Raw genomic sequence first — 15084 nt, 5'->3', positions numbered from 1 at the left:
CAGGGTGGGAGGTAGCAGCGGACCTGGGTAGCAGAGCCCGCCAACGGTCATTTGGTTGTGCAAGATTGATGGAGCTAACTGCATAAGTTTTTGGATCTACTGGTTCCTCTGTGAGGAATTTATCCATTTCATGTTTTCAAAGATAAATTACAGGGACTTCCCTGGTAGTCCAGTGGTTAAGAATCCGCCTTCCAATGCAGGGGACACAGGTTCAGTCCCTGGTCAGGGAGCAGAGATCACACATGCCTCAGGGCAACTCAGCCCATGCACCACAACAAGAGAGAAGCCCCAAACGAAAGATCCCTCATCCTGCGAAGAGGATCCCGAGTGCCGCAGCTAAGACCTGATGCAGCCAAAAATAAGGAAGAAAAAGATACACATACAAAGTGTTCTGACTGCACTGATTCTGACAGTAAAATGGGAAAACCTCAATATATACTCCTGATGGCGTATTGATTAGTATTTAAAGTAAATCATAATTACTCTTTCTAATGATAGACACCAAATTTAACATGCCTTAAGCAAAAAAAAAAAAAAAGGTTAGTTTAAAAAAAGGAAGGTACAATTTATTGCTCCTTGGAGTGAAAAAATCCAGGACTTCACTGGCTTCAGGCATGGCTGATTCTAAAAATTCAGACCCTGTCATTAGGAAACTGGATCTTCCATCTCTGGGCTCTTCTTGTGTTTGCATTGCTCATTATCAGGCAGTCCCTCTTTGCTATGGGGACAAAATAACCACCAGCAAATGAGGCTTAAATCCCCTCCATTTAGCAACCCCAGTGGAAATGGATTGGGTGAGCCTCACCTCAATCACTTAGACTGAGAGTTGGAGAGGGGTGGTCTGAGAGAAAAATCCTAGAACCATATTAGGCAAAACCAGAACTTCTCTGTTAGTCCAGTGGTTAAGACCCTGAGCTTCCAATACAGGGGTCATGGGTTTGATCCCTGGTCAGACAGCTAAGATCCCACATAGCAGGAGGCCAAAAAGAAAAGAAAGAGAACCAACAGAATGTGTATGTGTGTGTGTATATGTATATATATATATACACACAGAGAGAGAGAGACACTATAAGAATTTGACTCAAATTCAGAAAGCTCAGAGTCCCTAGATCTGCAGTTGGCAGGCTGGAGAACAGGAGAGCTAATGGTGTGCTTCTAGTCAGAGTCCAAAGGCCTGAAGAAACCTATGTGAGTTCCAGTCTGAAAGCTGGCAGACTCGAGACCTGAGAAGAGTTGGTATTTCTATTCAAACCCAAAGGCAGGAAAATGCTGATGTTCAGCTCAAGTGGACAGGCAAGGGGCATTCCCTTTCACTTAAGCCTTTGTGTTCTGTTCTTCAACTGATGAGATGAGGCCCACACACTAGAGAGGGCAGTCTACCATCCATTCCAGTCACACCCTCACAGACATACCCAGATTAACCTTTGGTGACATGTCTAGGCACCGTGTGGCCCAGTCAGGTTGACGTATAAAAGTAACCATCACAAACTGTGACCAGAAAAATCCAGGTCTCACATGGACAAAGTCAACAGGTGTCCCCTCTCCATTCAGCAGAATAAGAGGTAGCCGTTAGAAAGCCAGCGTGGCTAACTGTGTGTCTGGTGGCTAAGCACTTTGTGTTTTAAACTCAGCTAAGCCTCCTCACAGCCCTGCAAGGTAAGGACTATGATTATCTTCATTTAACCAATAGAGAAATCAAAGCACAGAGAGTTTCATAATTTCCCCAGAGCTGTATGGGCACTAATGGGCCACGCTGGCACTGGAGTCTGGTCTGTCTGGCTCTGCAGTTAATACACTGTTAAAGTGCAGAAAGCTGTGTGCCCAACAGGAGGTACGGGGCGATCCCTCTGTGGAAAATTAGAGCGTCCTCCTTATCCACGTGCGTTTGCTGGTTATTTAAAGAAAATGAACATATGAGAAGCTATTAGTGGTTACTTCTGGGAACTGGGACTGAACAGTGATGGGAATGACTGGTTTGGGTTCTTTCCACATCCTCCTGTACTGTTTGGCATTGGGTTGTTTCAAATTACACTCACAATTGAAATCTGTGACTCCAGAATACAGATTCCTAATCTTCAAACTGTATGGCTTCTCCCCACGTGCACACAGGTGACTCTGGCAGGCTACGGCTTCACCTTCCGCTATTCGCCAGGTGGCAGACACGTGGCCTACACCGAAGGCAGCAGGAGCCCACATGAGGGGAACCTTGAGTTCATTAGCATGGACCTGCACAAGGGATGTGGTAAGAGGCCAGAGGAGGGGTTCAGGAGCTTGGAGACATGCTTCTCAGACAAGGACAGCTCCCAGTTGTCACAGCCATGGACAGCAGGTGGCCAAACGCAGGAGTCACACTAAGGCGGGGAGCCATGGTGGGGGTCAGAACCATGGACAGCATCCCCGCGCATCAGGCACTGTGGGGCAGCACTGAGGCCAGCGAGCAGTGGACTGCCAGGAAGCCCTGCAGGTCCCCAGGGTCACGTTCAGGACCTGTGTGGACTTAGAAGGCGAGAGGGGCCCCGATGTCATCCAGGAGGGGCTGCTGATACACAGCAGTAAACCATTGACTATCCATCTCTGCAGCACACCAGTGAGGTCTAGACGGAGACCCAGATGTCAGCGGTATTTCAGAAGTTGTCAGTTGAAGCCCAGGGACAGCAGTGAGATTATCCTGGGCAAGTGCATGGGAAGAGAAGAGCACACTTTGAGGAGATGCCTTGAGGAGATCTTGGCCTCTCTCACCAAAACCCCTTGAAACCATGGCCATCCAAGTCCCTGCCCGCATCCTCCCATTATGCTAAGTCCCCCAGGGACGGGATGGTGCTTGTGCCCCCAGCACCCGGTGGCAGAGGGTCCGACACAGTCAGCTCGCAGTGTTTGTCGAATGCTTATGTGAAGTGTTTAAATCATGTGATTCAGGAAGTGAAAGAAAACCAAACCCCGCTGTCTGCTTTGTCTACCAAGTGAGGCTGACTTCAGTGGCCATCCTTCTAGGCACCTTCATGCCTTGTTACATTTCTCCACTGGACTGTCAAGGGCTGGGACCCAACCAAACTCTTGTCTGGAATTTAAGACTATGGGAAGGAGGCCTTCCCTGGTTGTCCAGCAGCAAAGACTCTATGCTCCCAATGCAGGGCCCCCAGGTTCCATCCCTGGTCAGGGAACTAGATCCCAGATGCTGCAACCAAAGAGTTCACATGCAGCAATGAAGATCAAAGATCCCACGTGCCACAGTTAAAACCCAGTGCGGCTAAATAAATAAATACCAAAAAAAAATGTGGGAAGGGGCTTGTCACCCAAGGCTCTGAGGATTCACGGGACAAATAGGTTCATGAATGAAGGACAAGTAGGTGAGGGAGTGAGCTAGTGAAACCGGGGATGAAGAGATGACCAAGGGAGCGAATGAGTAATTGCCTCGTGAAAGAGTGAGAATAGACAAGTGAAAAGTGGGTGAACAGTGGAGAGGCAGTGTGTTTGGATGGTTGCATGTGTGAGCACATGCTTGAGTTGATGAGAGAAATGATGAGGGTGGGCGTGTCAGAACGTCTGCCTGAGTGGCCACGTTCCTTCCCTCCCTCCCCAGGGCCCTCCCGCCGCAGTGATCTCCAGACCCTGGGGTACTGTTTGCTGAAGTGGCTCTATGGGACCCTGCCATGGACAAACTGCCTTCCCAACACCGAGGAGATCATGAAGCTGAAACAGAAGTGAGTCTAGGGGTCAGCAGAGCCCAGTGCTGGTCCAGCATCCCTGCAGGTGGGGCAGAAGCTCAGAACCCAAGAGGGGACGGAAAAGGGGGAGGCAGCCTCTGGCCTCTGCAGTTCTCAGGCACGTGCTCTGCGTCCATTCCAGCTGGCCAGAGCATGGGCTCTGGAGCCACACTGCCTGGGGTCAGACTCCGGCCCCACCACTGCAGGCTATGGGTGGGCAGCCTAACTTCCACAAGTGTCAGTGTCCTCCAGTGTCAGGGATCCTATTAGTGCCCACCCCAAGGTGGAAGGATTCGAGGGAGTTGGGTGCACAGCACTCAGCACAGAGCCCTGCCTGTAGAAAATGCTCAAGGTGTGCAGGACGCCATGATTCATTCACTCCCACAGGGATACATGGGCAACCTGAGAAGTTAGGCCTGGGCTTTGCCTCAGTATCTGGCAACACTGGCCTCTGGTGTCCACACTTCCTCTCTTCTGCGTGTGAAGAAGATCTTGCTAGTTCTGGTTTAGATGTTCAGCACCAAGGACAGTGGGATAAAACCAGAAGTGTTTGGGTGGTGTGGTTCAGCACCAAGGACAGAGGGCAGTGGGGGTACGGGGGGGGGTGCGGGTGGGTGCGCGGTTCAGCACCAAGGACAGAGGGGCTGTTGGCTGTAAAGGGAGGTGCTGCTGAGTATGTGGACAGTGGACAACTAGACTCAGGGCAGCTCTGCAGGTCCAGAGCTCGGGATTCAAGCTGTGGTGTAGGCTTGGGGCAGGAGAGCTACCCCAAGAGGAGCCATTCAGGAGATGGTGGGGTATCACATCTGATGTGCAAACTTGAAGTTCAAACAGAGACTCAGACTTCAGCAGTGTCTCAGGAGCTGTCTGCAGAAGCCCTGGGAGAGTGGAAAGAGAGAAAACTCTCCAGTGAACAGCATCGAGTCTGTGTGTCTTCTCAGTTCCGAGCATGCTGTGTGGATGGTTCGTGCTGAGCCTCTCATTTTGCCCCCTTTATTATCCCATCTTCCTTTACTCAACCATGGGTACCCACTCATACATACCGAATATATACGTGTCCTACTGATATGCTTGCTTAAATGTACTTGTATCCTTAAAATTGCATGACGGTCGTGGCACTGTATCTGACTTGCATAAATGTTACTCTGCCTCGAATCTCACCCGTTTCTGGCTTTCTTCACTCAACACTTCCAGTTTAACCCCAGTTACATGTGCGTCGAGTTTACTGCTTCTGACTGTTGCTTTTAAATAAGGTATAGGCACATCTGGGTCCTTAAACAACAGTTTATTTTTTTTCTTAAACATGTGATGAGTGCATTTGACTTGCATAAATGGTCTTGTATTCTAAATCTCATTCTCCTTCTTTCACTTAATGCTTTATTTCTTTAACTTTTTACATGGCTAAAGAAGCTCAGTGCTTCTCCTCAAGTAATTTTAGATGTAGCTCTGTCCTTGAAAACTATGTAGTGTTTGATTTATGCCAATCAAACACTCACCCGTATGTGTGTGTTCCGTTGGCATCAGTGGTACCCCGCCCCAGATCTCATCCTCCATCATGTTTCAGCTTAGTCGTCACTCCCCAGGGAGCCCTTCCCTCACCCCCACCGCATCGGGTCTCCTGCTTGTTCACGTCCAAGGAAGGGACACCTGTCACATTGGCCTGCCCATAACGACCTGTTCACGGCTAACATTGCTGTATGCTTTCCTGCCCCGGGCAGAGCACCCACCGCTTCCCTGTGTCAACTCTGAGGCAAGTGCTCTCCCGATCTGAAGCACGGAGATCTTAGGTGATCGGCCTGGGTCACACAGCTGATGAGAGGCGCTCCCAGGCCCTTTGACTCCAGAGGAGGCCCTTTCACCTGGAAGCTGGTACCTCCCAAGTTTGAGAGGCTCATCGCAGCGTATCAGTGGCGTTTGGATGCAGCCACCCTCCACTTACCAGATACTCACTGAGCACTTCCCTGCACTAGGCTCTTCTAGGGCCCGGGGATACAGAAAAGCTAAGACAGACACTCCTGCCCTCAGGGAACTCACATTCTAATGATGGAGGCTGTGAACAGATAGTGAGACACGAAGCGTGTCAGAGGTCAGAGGGCGGGGCAGTCAGCTCAGAGCCCTGGCATCCAGCGGTGGCACTGGCAGGGTGGGCATGCCTGCTCTTTTAGATCTAAAGGCCAGGGCAGGTCTCGTGGCGATGGCGACAGGTGAAGCGACTCTAGCAGGTGAGTGAGGAGGTCCCACCCGGGTGCTAATACGCCCTAACATCTCTGCAGAAGGGGGAAAAGACAGAGCAGCCCTCAGCAACCAGGCTTCTGCAGGCAACCTCTGCATTGGAAGGCAGCCTCAGTACCTGCCGTAACGCAAGCCCGTTGCCCTGTTGTCTTTTCTTTTTGCACTTATTTTCTAGTTTTCCAGTAATTTCGTGTTTTCTACAGTGAAGCCAGGTGAAAACAACGGGTCTCAGGATTAGTGACACAGGTCGTCGGAGGACACAGCCCAATCACTAACATGTTTAGTGTGGCTGAAGTCTGTGAACTGCTCCTTGACGCACTCTGCTGTGTTAGCGATGAGAATGAGCTGCTCTTACGAGGAGACCCTGAGAGAATAAGTGACAGTTCCTTCCAGAGCCCCAGAGCCCAACCACAGCCACAGAGGGAGGGCCGGGAGCGTGAAGATGCTCCTCAGGGAAATGTCAGCGGTGATGCGGGACTCGTTCTAGACCCCCCAGCCCAGCCTGTCAGCTGACCTAAGGGCCCACAAGGGGGCATGTTGCCATATGCACATTTTCTTCCCTGGTGGCTCAGATGGTAAAGAATCCACCTGGAACTCAGGAGACTTGAGTTCGATCCCTGGGTCAGGAAGATCCCCTGGAGGAGGGCATGGCAACCCACTCCAGTACTCTTGCCTGGTGAATCCCGTGGACAGAGGAGCCCATTGGGCTACAGTCCATGGGGTCTCAAAGAGTCAGACACGATTGAGCAACTAACACTTTCACTTTTCAACTGTCCTCTCAGATGTTACTGGTGTATATGGCTTTTTCTCCATTCACTCAGCAAATATGTATTCTTTTTTTTTTGTAAGTTCTAGTTCATGACAGAATGAATGAATAACAAAGAGAGATGAGAGGCAGTCTGATTCCCCAGGCTTTCTGGCATGCGAGGCCCCCAGCTAGGAAAGCACAGACTCCACTTGGAATTGGTCTCTACTCTTAAGCCTGCAGCTGGGCAGAGAGGTCCCACAGATTCCGACGGTGAGAGCCTGTGTGGAGGAAGTGCTCACACAATGTACGCGGTCCTGAGGCTGGCACAGCCCTTTTATGCCATCACTCTGTTGCTCAGTCATTTACCTCATATATCCCGAGAGACACGCGTCAGACCCGGTCCTTGTACCTGTATGACAGTTGCTGTAAGGCATCCATGGACCTGTGTGCAGGCACTCAGGAGGGACCCATTTCCTCTGCCTGGGGGCGTCCAGGGGAAGCTTCCAGGTGACAGGCCCTCGAGCCATGTCCAGAAGGGACAGCGGCCACTTACCAGGTATCAGGGTAGAGAAAGGTAGCCAAGGGCAGAGGAGCGGCAGGTGCAGAGGCCCGGAGCTGTTCATGGACGCCTGAGCTGGTAAGGGGATTAGCAGGAGTCTGGTGTGACTGGAGCATGACGGGCGGGAGAAAGGAAGGGAGACAAGGCCACAGGGGCTGGTAGCTTTGGTGCCAGAGGTTCCCCCCGAACCAGGGCACTGGGAAACCCTGGGACGGCTGTGATCAGGGAGGGGCAGGGTCCACTCTGGACATAGACAGACTCTCTGGGGCTCTGTTGGGGGGCGGTGAATGGAAAGCTGGGGAGGAGGCTGGGTACCAGGGAGAAAGTGAGGCCTGAGGTGGGCCCGGAGCCATGGGAGGGTTGGGGAGCAAGAGGCTGGGGCTTTTAGGGACTTCTGGGCTGTGGAGGAGTGAAAGGGGATGACAGCACCCCATGACTCGGTGGACAGTGGGGAGCCAACCCGGTGGTCTAGGCCAGTGATTCAGTTATGTTTATATATATATGCATGTATATACTTTTTAAGATTCTTTTTGCATGTAGTATATTACAAAATACTGAGTTCCTTATGTTATACAGTAGATCCTTACTGGTTATCTGTTTTATATGTACCAGTATATATATGTTAATCCCAACCTCCTAATTTATCCCTCCCCCCTAACTTTTCATTTTTCTTTCATGGTCCAAGAGGGGTGTGTGTATTTATATATGTATATTTATACAAATGGGCATCCCAGGTGACTCTAGCGGTAAAGAACCCGCATGACAATGCAGGAGACTCAAGAGACATGGGTTTGATCACTGTGTGGGGAAGATCCCCTGGAGGAGGGCATAGCAACCCACTCCAGTATTCTTGCCTGGAGAATCTCATGGACAGAGGAGCCTGGTGGGCTATGGTCCGTCGGGTCACAAAGAACCGGACATGACTGAGGCGACTGAGCGTGCACACAGGCACACACACAGGTGAAACCAGGTGATGTATTGATAAGTTGGTAAAAATATTGCAGTTGGAAGCCTGCAAGTACTTAACGCTGTGCTTCCCCTAAACGCCTCGTTCAGAATTCACTCATCCAGTGTCCACGGTGACTCTCTCGAACCGCGGTCCCCAACCTTTCAGGCACCAGGGACTGGTTTCGTGGAAGACAGTTCTTCACAGACTGGTGGAGGGCGGGAGGATGGTTTCAGGATGACTCAAGCGCCTTACATTTACTGTGCATTTTATTTCTATGATTACTACATCACCTCCACCTTGGATCATCAGGCATTAGGTCCCAAAGTTTGGGGACCCCTGTTCTAGATCACAACTAATGAGAATAAGGAAAACTAGGGCACGTCTACCAGACATCCTGTTTCAAAAGGTGACTGTCCTTCCCTGAAAGGCCTTTCACGCGTGCCTCTGTCCCATCAGGTTTCTTGACAACCCAGAGGGCCTCGTGGGACAGTGCAGTCGCTGGATCACCCCCTCAGGTATGTCCCAAGGGAGGGAGCAGGCGGGGGCCACGGAGGGACCAGGACTGGGACCCATCCGGGGGATGCCTGTCATCACACCCCTCTATTTCCCTCGAGTTTTCCAAATCACATGTGTATCTGTGCCCCTTGTAGAAACAAAAATCATCCCCCCCCCCCGCCAGATTCAGAAGTGTGTCTGGACAATAACAACAGCAGCGCGCACACACACACGTAACCACATACACATCATGTGTGGGTTTTCTTTAATAGAGTCGTATCACCCTATATTTGTCTCTGACTTACTTTTTCATCTAAGAAGATTCCTTGGAGATTTTCTGTGTCAATACTTACAGAATTTTATGGATATTTTTAAAATTGTGGTAAAATACACTTAACGTCAGCTGGAACTGCAGTTGTGACTCATTAGTCAGTCATGAAATCCATTTAATGGGGATTTTAAAAGTGAAAAAGACAGGGACTTCCCTGGTGGTCCAGTGGTTAAGACTCTGGGCTCCCAGTGCAGAGGATCCGGGTCCGATCCCTGGTCAGGGAACTGGATCCCACATGCTGCAACTAAAGGTTCTGCATGCCAAAAAAAAAAATAAAAAAATTAAAAAAAAAGATTCTGCATGCTGCAGCGAAGATCAAAGATCCCACGTGTCACAACTGTAGGACCCCTTGCATACATATATATATATATATATATAAACCACACATGGTCAGATCCCATTTTCATTAGTAAAAGATGTCATCAGAGAAGAAAATCTGAGAAGAAAGCATTGCAGAGGGTGTGCAGCCAGTGTCAACAGCAAGTCTCTCAGGGATGGAGGGTCAGGTGGTTTTTTAAAACAATTAAAGGACTTCCCCTGGTGGTCCAGTAGTTAAGAATCCACCTGCCAGTGCAGGAGACATGGGTTCGATCCCTGAGCTGAGAAGATTCCAGATGCCAAGGGGCAACTAAGCCCATGTGCCACAACTGCTGAGCCTGCGTTCTAGAGCCTGGGAGCCCTAGCTGCTGAGCTCACCCTAGAGCTTGTGCTCCGCAACAAGAGGAGCCAACCGCAGTGAGACGGCCAGGCACCGCCACTAGAGAGCAGGCTCCCACTCGCCACAACTAGAGAAAGCCCAGGTACAGCAAAGGAGACCCAAGGCAGCCAAAATTAAACAGATAAGCAAAACTTAAAAGACAGGAAGAGTATGAATGCCTTGCAGAAGGAAATGCTTAATGAGATACTAGCTTCAGCGATACATATTTATAGTCATATATATGTATGTGAGTAACGGGTTATAATTAGGAATACATATTTCATATGACAAAATGCCTTTCTAAACATCTGTTTCTGTTTTGTTTATAATTTCATTTGTATCTTTTGAAAAAACATCAAAAGAACATCGTTTCGTGACACATGAACCTGTGAGATTCAAGCTGCAGCGTCCATCAGGAAAGCAGTCTTGGTGCATTGGCCTCCCGGCCTCCCTCCTTGGGCCTTTGGTGGGAGAACAGCCGAGTTTGGTCCTCCCCTCACAGATTCCCTGCGTTCTGAGCCAAAAATATTTACTCTCCGGCACTTCACAGTAAAAGCTTGTTGGCCCCCATTTCAGAGATACACACCAAATAGTTAGAGATAAAATTGTATAATCAGTTGGGATTTGCTTTAAAACAATACAGGAGGGGGAAGCGGTAGGGGTTTTGATGAAACAAGGTTGGTGTGAGTTGATAGCTGATGATAAATCTGTGCACCTCAGATTAAGACTTGACCCCACTGTCTTTTAATTGGAATCACTCACCTGATGCCTTGACTTACTGAGGCTGATTCTTTTTGTCTCAGCTCAGAAGGAATTCAGCAAGAGGCAAAATGAAGGCGCGATGTAGATTTATTAATACAGGATGCTCGTGAGAGGTGCAAGCCAGCAGGCAAGTGGGCTCTGCCCCAGAATTAAGCAGGCTGTGTGTGTGTGTGTATGCCTGCTCAGTTGTGTCCGACTCTTTGCGACCCCACGGACTGTAGCCCGCCAGGCTTCTCTGTCCGTGGGATTTCTCAGGCGAGAGTACTGGAGTGGGTTGCCATTTCCTCCTCCAGGGGATCTTCCTAACCCAGGGATTGAACTCACATCTCCTATGCCTCCTGCGTTGGCAGGCGGATTCTTTTACCACCTGGCCACTGAGAAGCCCCAATAGCTTTCTTGAGGCAGCATCAACTTAGAGTGGTCTCCAAAAGTTGCCTAGGTTTCCTCTGTCTATAGTCCCCTACTGGGGCTTCTACGTCCTGAGTAACTGTCTGTCTTGCTATAGTTGAACCCAGAGTAGGCCAGCTGCAAGCCAGGCAGCAGATAGGAAGAAGGTGGAAGAAGATGCGAGGAACCGCAGACACGCTTTGTTCGCAGCAGCAAGGCAGACAGGCTTTATTCTTCTCTAGTGGTTGACATCACCCCACTGCGGCAAGGGCTTTTCAGGCGGTGCTTCTGTAGGCATGATTCTCCTGCGCAGCGCTATAAACGATCTCAGCTGTTCCATAACCACGCAGAGTCACTGTTTACACAATGTAGACCAGAGCAAGTGGACCGTGGGACGGCAGTGAGAGGGAGCCGGGCGAGAGAGCCTGACCACCGCCGTCTCGGCTGGCTCTTGTTTCCCTACACTGTCCTATTCCATCCCTATCTGTGATGCTAGGCGACAGGCACACTGCTGCTCTTGGTACCACTTTCCCGTGCTTATGTTTAATGTTTAAAAAAACTAAAATCTTAAGTGGCTGTAGCAGTGCCGGGCACAGAGGAAGCACTGAGCAAAGGAGCACCGTGGCTGAGACCCTCTGGGCACAGCCCCCCAGGCTCTGGGTTGGGGGGCCGCTCCCCTCAGGCCTCCCCCGTGTTTTGGCCGCAGAGACCCTACAGGAGTATCTGAAGGTGGTGATGGCCCTCCAGTATGAGGAGAAGCCGCCCTACTCCACACTGAGGAACGAGCTGGAAGCCCTGCTGCAGGACCTGCGGGCGTCCGCCTATGACCCCTTGGACCTCCAGGTGGTACCCTAGGTGGGTTCCAGCAGGAGGAACCGGGGGGGTCTCGACCCTGTCCCTGGCTCCCACTGCCGTCTCCACTGATGCCATTTGATGTTTCTGCGCCCTTCCTAGGTGCAGAGCGCTCCGGAAATGCCAGGTTGTTTGTTTGTTCAGAAACCTAGCACACTCTCCGCCTTAACCACAGACACTCTCCAAATATGAAAGCATGACCTCCACCCAGCTTGCCCCGCCCCCGCCCCATCCCAGTCTCTGTCCCCACCCCCACAGCTGTCTGAGAGACCTCTGGCTCCTCCCACACCCCTCTGTCCGCCTCCGCTCAGTTGCTAAGTCCCTTCTAGTCCACCTCCTCCAGGGCTCTGCCGCCATCCTCTGTCCGGGATCCCCTGGAGCATGGGTACTTGTCATAGTCACCTGCTGGCGATGAGCTCCATGAGGACCAGGTCGAGTCTGTCTCTGTATCTCTGTGTTCCCCGCTCGCGTCGCTGGCCTGGCTCGCAGATGCCCCACCCATATTTACCGAGTGGGCCGTCCGGCCTTCCAGTCGATGCTGGCCTGTCTTACATCCCTCCCCGTCCAGCCCATATGGTGGAAATTTAAAAGCAAACCTAACGGCCCCTTTCAGGACCATAGTTTCCGGTCTGCTCGCTCCCCGAGGACCACTCACTCAGCAGCCCGTTTGTCCTCGGTTAGGAACTTAGTGAGGAGCTGCTCCTTAAGGAGCCCGGGGACCTTGGGGTAACTTGGGGATCCTCTTGCCTCTGCCTTGGCCTGACTGCCCATCCTCCCCTCAGATTCCAGCCCAGGCAGAGGTCAGTCCCACCTCAGGACCTCGGCATGCGCCATCCCCACGGCCTGTGACCATTGTCCCCTTTGTTTTTGCCATGACCGGCTCCTCCTCATCACCGCCCATCAGAACCTGAAGCCTCCCCAGATCGCCCCAGTGAGGTGCCTTCCGACCACCTCCCTATCACGTCTCCTGTTTTCTGCACACCCCTTGTCCCCTCTTGGGGGGAAGCGCATGTTTAATCTGTCCTGTCTCCACAGCTCTCCTCCAGGTTATAGGCCCAGCAAAGCCTCCTTGGTCCTCTTGTTTGTGGTGGTGTTGCCCATCCCTAGAAAGTACTGATGGAAAGCTGCTGTCACACAGTAGGGGCTTAAAGGGTACCCTTTGAATGAATGACACTGACAGCCGTTTCTATTGTCTTCTAGAACTTTCAGCCTGGAGTTTGAAATAGAAAAAAAGAAAAAGGAGCTATGTGACTCAAGGCCTGCTGTAGAATCACAGATAAGCTTCTCAAAAGATCCCTCGAATGTGCATTCCTGCCTCTTCTTCAGGTGAAACTGCTCATCGTCGGTCTAGATCAGCCTCAGGGAACCCAGAAGTTAGGCCCCAGATACTGTGAACTCCCTCCTTTCGACTGTCCCTCTCTTCAGCTCTTGTCTTCCGCCAGCCCCTGGGGTTTTGGGCGGAGAAGACCCCCAGTTCACAGACGGGGGTTGGGCTGGTCCCCTCAGTGGGGACACTGCCATTGGCACTGCTACGCTTTGACAATAAATTGTTTCATTGGAACTTGGAGAGTCGACTGTCTGCAAAAGAAGTTTCTTTTGGAAAAATTTAGCTCATTTTTCTTCCCCACCCATCCATCCATCCATCTCCTCAACCGTTCATCCAACCATCCACTCTTTCTTTCTCTCTTTTTATTTTTTTAGTATTTATTTATTTGGCTGTGTCAGATCTTAGTTGCTGTGAGAGGGCTTAGTTGCCCCAGAGCATGTGGGATCTTAGTTCCCTGATCAGGGATTGAACCCACGTCCCCTGCGCTGGAAGGCAGATTCTTAACCACTGGACCACCAGGGAGTTCCCTCCACTCTCCCATATGTCTATCCACATTTTCGAGCAGACACTCATTCATCCATTCTTTCACTTTTCATCCAGCATCATCCATCCATCCATCTCTCCATGCACCCGTCCATATGCTTGTCCGTCCATCCGTTCACCCTCTCATCCGTCCACTCATTTACCGCTCATTCTCTCATCCACTTGCCCTTCTTCTCTTCCACACATTCACCCTTCCTCTTATTCAACAAACATTCAGCAGACATGTCTTGAGTTCATGCTATACGACACCCATCATGCTGCCCAGAGGATCCCGATGAACCAGACCTACGTGCCAAGGTCCTTGAGCTGATGGAGTCTACAGTCAAGCAGAAGGACACGACTTCAGGCTGTGATCGGCACTCTGAAGACAAAGCACGGGTTGTGATGGAGAATGAGGGTCCTCCAGACTGGAGGGCACCTTTGGGGGGAGCCTGGACACAGAGAGACCAGGGAGGAGGCCACAGGACAGAGAAAGAGAGAGCCTGGGGAGAGATTTCAAAGGCAGGCTGGCCAGCAGCATGTGCAAATAATTAGGCTGGGAGGGATTGAGAAGGAGAAGGAGCTTCAGTTAAAAATGAAAAAAAATGGAGGAGATAAACATGCCTCCTTGAATTTCGCTTTGGATATTTTAAATTATGCACCCTGCTTTGGGATGGGAAGAATCAGAGGCTGGAAGCAGGGATAAACTGCTCAGAGAAGCCTCAATTCTCCCCCTTCTCTGGAGAGTAAAGAAGAATGAGCGGACTGATGACCATCTCTGGCTGAAAGGAAGGGTGTATAACCCTTTGCAGAAGGACGTATTCCTCAATGAGAGAGAAAACCCATCAGAAAATCTCCCACTGGCAGCCCCTCTGTGTTCGCGAGTCCACAAGGGAAGATGGACGTCAGCCACCCTTGGGGATCCCAGATCAGGCAGGGGGGATGGTCACAGTCGACGCCTGCCCCCCAACCCCGCCACCCTCCTGCCCTCGGTGCGCTTGACCAAGGTCTGGCTACTCTCCCCACCCTGGTCCTCCCCTCCCCTCTCTGAGCAAGCCAAGCCAGCAGGACCAGCCCTGTGCAAACAACGGGAGAAGCCCACATCCAGGCAGAGCGGCAAGAGTGTGGACAGCGGACCGTCTCCTCCCCTTCTCTCAAGCAGCCTTTATCTGTCTCCAGAGCCCAGGTTTTGACAGTTCATCCCAACTTCTGAAAGAGGAGGGTGTTGTTCTCAGCGTTAATGATCTTAGTTCTCGGAGCAGTGATCAAGCCTGTATCCTCTGTGTTGGCAGGCAGATTTTTAACCACTGGACCACCAGGGAAGTCCGGACACCATTTCTAAAGGTCACTGATCAAGAGATGCAACATAATCCTGAAATATGGCAAGGCAAAATGTGCCATGAAAGATGGAATTACGTCCTTCAACACCTCTAGTTTGTAGAGCAGTTACAGCCTGAAGTTGTTAACTTTGTGCTAAAATATATTCCTATATTGGCTCATGACTCTACTGTTGGGCGTG

At 50.9% G+C, this 15084-nt stretch overlaps 1 protein-coding gene across 16 annotated transcripts in view; it reads left to right on the top strand.

Moving 5' to 3' along the window:
- Window positions 1-13283, top strand: part of VRK3 (VRK serine/threonine kinase 3) — a 37152-nt gene extending 23869 nt beyond the window's left edge. For 5 of the 16 annotated variants that reach the window (XM_060398776.1, XM_060398777.1, XM_012190723.4 and 2 more), the window contains 4 exons: window positions 2110-2242; window positions 3581-3701; window positions 8649-8707; window positions 10078-10437. In XM_060398776.1, coding sequence (XP_060254759.1) covers window positions 2110-2242; window positions 3581-3701; window positions 8649-8707; window positions 10078-10268 — 504 coding nt within the window. In that variant the 3' untranslated portion in view covers window positions 10269-10437. Of the gene's footprint in view, window positions 1-2109; window positions 2243-3580; window positions 4860-8648 lie in introns of those variants that run through there. The other 11 variants (XM_027977457.2, XM_060398779.1, XM_060398780.1 and 8 more) reach the window with 6 other exon arrangements.
- Window positions 13284-15084: the final 1801 nt, after the last annotated feature.

This window comes from Ovis aries, chromosome 14, assembly GCF_016772045.2.
Source record: "Ovis aries strain OAR_USU_Benz2616 breed Rambouillet chromosome 14, ARS-UI_Ramb_v3.0, whole genome shotgun sequence".
Classification (NCBI taxonomy): Eukaryota; Metazoa; Chordata; class Mammalia; order Artiodactyla; family Bovidae; genus Ovis; species Ovis aries.
The sequence above is the reverse complement of the archived record's forward strand: the minus strand, read 5'-3'. Positions and strand labels throughout refer to the sequence as shown.